The sequence below is a fragment of the Emiliania huxleyi genome (genome assembly GCF_000372725.1).
Source record: "Emiliania huxleyi CCMP1516 chromosome Unknown EMIHUscaffold_193, whole genome shotgun sequence".
Lineage (NCBI taxonomy): Eukaryota > Haptophyta > Isochrysidales > Noelaerhabdaceae > Emiliania > Emiliania huxleyi.
In genome coordinates, this window is record NW_005200659.1 from 3,372 (window position 1) to 4,547 (window position 1,176).

The 1,176-nt window shown below is 73.6% G+C and overlaps 1 protein-coding gene across 1 annotated transcript in view; it reads left to right on the top strand.

The window, feature by feature from the left end:
- Positions 1-236: 236 nt before the first annotated feature.
- Positions 237-1,176, top strand: part of EMIHUDRAFT_233566 (hypothetical protein) — a gene marked incomplete at both ends in the record, with an annotated part of 1,855 nt that continues 915 nt past the window's right edge. Inside the window, 2 exons of the mRNA XM_005782058.1 lie at positions 237-242; positions 324-431. Of these exons, the coding sequence (XP_005782115.1) occupies positions 237-242; positions 324-431 (114 nt within the window). The remainder of the gene's footprint in view (positions 243-323; positions 432-1,176) is intronic.

Genomic DNA, 1,176 nt, shown 5'->3' on the forward strand with positions numbered 1-1,176 from the left:
TACCCCCCGACTTGCCCCTGGCCCCCGCCCCACCGCCCTGCTTTCCTCCCCACAGCTCTCGCCCTTCTGCCACCGGCGCCCTCAGCAGCCCCGGTCGGTGTCCTGCCCCCCTCCCCCCTCCCTCGCCCCTGGGCCCTCCACCCTCCACCCTCGCGCCCCCCTCCCCCCCTCCAGCCCCGTCCCGGAGGACGGCTGGCGCAAGGCGCGGCTGGCGGCGGCGGCGGCGGTGAGCATATATGTTTGTATGCGCGACCGCGCGAGGGTGCAATCTCGGGGCAATCTCGGGGGCTCTCGGCTGATCTCGGCTGATCTCGCGGCATCAGGGACGCCCCCCCTCCTCCTCCATTGACGAGGAAGAGCTCCTCGCCGCCGCCGCCGCCGCCAACGGCGTGGCCGCGCTGCGCGCCCTCACGGCGAGCGAGCTGCTGCGCGTCTACCCCAGGTTGCCGGAGAGATGCGGCGAGTTGCGGCGAGATGCGGCGAGAGGGGGAGAGAGGGGGCGAGAGGGGGAGAGAGGGGGAGAGAGGGGGAGAGAGGGGAGAGCTGCCGCGCGTCTACCCCGGGCGAGGGGCTGCCCGAGACTCGACGGCCGACTCGCCACCCCCGAGAGAGGCGCTCGAGGAGACGCGGCTTGGGGTGGGAGGCGGCCGAGCTCGCTGTGCTAAGAGGCGGCGGCGACGGTGGAGGCGGGGAAGGAGGCGGGGGAGGGGGAGGGGGGGGGGGGGGAAGGTGAAGCCCAAAGGGGGAGAAGGCTTGGGAAGTGAGGGGGAGAGCGCCACCCTCACGCCGGGACCGTCGTCCCGCCCTCACTTCTCCCGGCGGCCGGTCCCACAGCCTCCAACGCCAACGCCGTGCCGCGCCCAGGTTGCCCTTCCACTCCCACCGCTACCGCTGCCTGGGCCGCTCCTCGTCGCCGCTCCTGCCCTCACCGCCGCCCCCCTCGCCGCCGCTTCTTTCCGCAGTGGGAAACGGGTCGGCTCCACCAACCTGGACCCTCTGCCGACGTGGCGCTGCGGTGGCCAGATGGCCGCGCTTAACTACCAGGCGCCCCTACGGCACCGGCTGCCACCACCACCACCACCACCACCACCATCCAGGACAACCACCCACCACCACGCATTTACACTCGCAGCACGTCTGCCGTCGCCGCCACCGCCCTCGCCCCCCCCCCCCCCC